The following is a 2,888-nucleotide window of genomic DNA, read 5'->3' on the forward strand; positions in this document are numbered from 1 at the left end:
GCGACGGCCGGCGGCGGCGGCGGCGGCGGCGGCGGCGGCTGTGGCTGCAGATGGAGGCGCAAGGGGGCTTGCCTTCATCTGTCAAGCTTCTCACAGAGGGTGGATTCGGGCCCCGGCTCCCGAGCTGCCTGCACGCGGGCATAGTGTATGTGGCGCGGCGTGCGTGACGCCCATTTGACAGCGCGTCAGGCGTCCATAGGGACCGGGGCGGCGCGCGTCGACCTCGGGATAGGCCGCACCTTTGCTTCCCTGGGTGCGAGCGGTTTTTGTAACATACATACCTGCGCGCTGTTTCGGACGGCGGGGGGGGGGGCGGGGGCTGAGAGTCAGCGCTTGCGGGGAGGGGCGCGCGGGGGCCGATGGGGGGCGTGATTTGACGCCGGAGCGCCTGCTGACTAGGTTGTGATGACAGTATCAGGCTTCAGGGGACAATCAGGCGCACCAACGGCTGAATATGCACTGGTTTCCACAGACACCCCCGAGGGCGCGGCGCATCCGCGTGTGCCAGGCCCAAATGCCGCGCTAGTGTCGCTGTGTCAGGAGTTTGGGAGGGGGCAGCCTTGCGCGGTTGGGTTTGGGCGACGTCGCTCGTTTGCACTTATGGCATGGGCGCGCGGCACAGGCATCTGCGGCATGACCAAGGTGTCTGTAAATACACCACAAGCCCCGCAGGAGTACAGACTGCCCCCTCAACAGCACTGCGTCACACCACACGCCACTCAGCCAAGTAGCTTGCTTCCTGTCGACCTCACAGGTTGGCTCCTGGCCCCCCATGTGCATGTGCCTAATGTGCATTGTGTTGAAAACAACGACTGATGCAGCTCTCCCCGATATAATGGGGTCACATCCTGTGTACATGTGGATGTCCGGGGGAAACAAAACCGTACTTGCCCCAAACTTTGGGCCACTTGGCCCCAGCCACTCTCACCGTGGGTGACACGCGCTGAAGCCGCACGCGCTCTCAGAGAGCGATTCTTCAGCATAATATCTCTCTCTCGTATACAAATGGCAGCTCTGTAACTCCTTTGACGTGATTGCGGCGGAGAGAGTATCCTCCCGGGCGGGCCGAGTCCGCGCGCGCGCAGTGCGTGCTCTCAGTTATACAACATGGCCATTAAAAGCATAATCATTACTATGCTTTTCATGATGGTCATGATGGCTGCAGGAGCCCGTACAGCGCGCCTGCCGCTCGCCGTCGCTGCAGGGGCGGACTGGCGCTCTCCCTCGCCAAAGCCGCTGCAGCAGCACCAGCAGCAGCAGCACCAGCAGCTGCGCGAACCCCTGCAATGGTGGCGTTCGTGGCGCCTGTGGCAGCTGCGGCGCGACGGCGGCAGCGCGGGCGCCGCGGGCGCGACCCCCAGCAGCATCGACCAGCGGGCGCTCGACGCCGAGCTCGCGGCGCATGCGCGCTTCTACGCCGCCGCCGCCGCCGGCGCAGATGGGAGTTATGAGGACTATCAACATGACCACGACGACTTGCCGCCCGTGGCCGAGATCGTCGCCGGGACAGACGAGCCCGCGCCCGAGGCGGACGGGGCGGCGACGCCGGGCGAGGCGGGGGCGGCGGCGGCCGGCGGCAACCAGGCACCCGAGCCGGCGGCGGACCCCGAGCCGGAGGACGCCCGGCCTGCCGCGTCGTGAGCGCGCCGTGCGCTTGGGTCGCCTGCATACTTGTTGATATCACATTGGTTGTCCAGCCTGCACCTACCCTTTTCCCTGAAGCGCCGGCCCGCTGGCTGCCGCCCCCTGCTGCGCGGCTGTTAAACTGCCGGCCAAAATGATTTGCAGCCCTTGTGCCTTGAAGGATCCACCTTGCTTGCAGCGGTCTTCCGCAATGCGGCACATGCGCATAGCGTTCCTGAATCGGAGCCGAAGCCCGAATGCTGCTGCAGCCCATTGATGACTCGATGATGGGTTGACTTGTTTACATACTTCACACTGCGCCTGTTTTGCGCATCTCAGGGACCGCGCCGCGACGCGCTATGCTCTCTCATTATGTTGGGGACGGCGCCGCAGAAGCGCGCCGTGGGCGCGGCTCGTTGAGCCCGCGCGCCCGCAGCCCCGGCGCTTTCATAATGAATTTCAAGTAGGCAGCTGGCGCACACGTATCAAAGGCAACAATGAATGATCATCGGCGTAGTGCTGCTGTAATGAAGACCAAGTGTTTGCAGCCAAGTCGCCCGCGCGGTGAAGCCGCGTCACGTGCGTGGCCAACCAGCAAAAACGCGACGCTGCCGCGCCGAGCTCAAGGCGAGCCCCTCCCCGGCGAGTAGTATTCCCGCCCGCTGCTGCTGCTGCCCCGCCGAAGACGCCGCAGGCCCGCCGCGCCACCGCCGCCGTCGAGGCCCGGGTCGCCGCCGTACTTGCGCAGCACATCCAGCAGCCGCGCCACGCCCCCTCCGCCGCGCCCGGCCGTGCCGCCGCCGCGGCCGCCGCCGCCCGCCGCGCCGGCGCGCTCCTCGTCGCTGCCGCTGCTGCTGCTGCTGCCACCTCCGCTGCCGCTTGAAGGGCTGCTGCTGCCTTGGCTCCGGTATCGCGGGCGGCCCTGGGTGGATTGCAGCAGTGATACAGGCAGTTGTCAGCAGCGAAGCCGTGCAAAAAAAATGAGCAGTCAACAAGGGATGGAGGGAAAAGCCATGCTGACCGAGTGCCACATGGTGTGATGCAGCAATGCAGAATAGGGTAAAGGGTCCGTCGGGATGGGCCAGGCTGCTGGCTTGGCCATCAGAGTGGTGACTCACAGAGTACTGCCGCTGCGCGTAGTCGGTGATCTGGCGCGTGAGCGGGCTCGCGTCCCGCCGCACGCCGCTCGCAAAGAGCCCGGCTGGTGCAGCAGCGGCTGCGAGGGCCGCTGGGGGCCGGCGGTGGGGCGAGCCAGGGCCGCGGGG

The 2,888-nt window shown here is 66.1% G+C and overlaps 2 protein-coding genes across 2 annotated transcripts; one reads left to right on the top strand and one right to left on the bottom strand.

Annotated features, from left to right (window-relative positions):
• Positions 1-1,155: 1,155 nt before the first annotated feature.
• Positions 1,156-1,641, top strand: MNEG_15856 (hypothetical protein; the record flags this gene model as incomplete). The annotated part of the gene is made up of 1 exon (XM_014035672.1): positions 1,156-1,641. The coding sequence occupies one exon, from the start codon at positions 1,156-1,158 to the stop codon at positions 1,639-1,641; it is 486 nt and encodes a 161-aa protein (XP_013891126.1).
• A 604-nt stretch (positions 1,642-2,245) lies between these two features.
• Positions 2,246-2,545, bottom strand: MNEG_15857 (hypothetical protein; the record flags this gene model as incomplete). The annotated part of the gene is made up of 1 exon (XM_014035673.1): positions 2,246-2,545. A coding segment is annotated over one exon (300 nt), but the record flags the coding sequence as incomplete, so codon positions are not given.
• Between the last annotated feature and the right edge of the window lie 343 nt (positions 2,546-2,888).

The sequence above is a fragment of the Monoraphidium neglectum genome (genome assembly GCF_000611645.1).
Source record: "Monoraphidium neglectum strain SAG 48.87 unplaced genomic scaffold scaffold05732, whole genome shotgun sequence".
In the NCBI taxonomy this organism is placed as follows: domain Eukaryota; kingdom Viridiplantae; phylum Chlorophyta; class Chlorophyceae; order Sphaeropleales; family Selenastraceae; genus Monoraphidium; species Monoraphidium neglectum.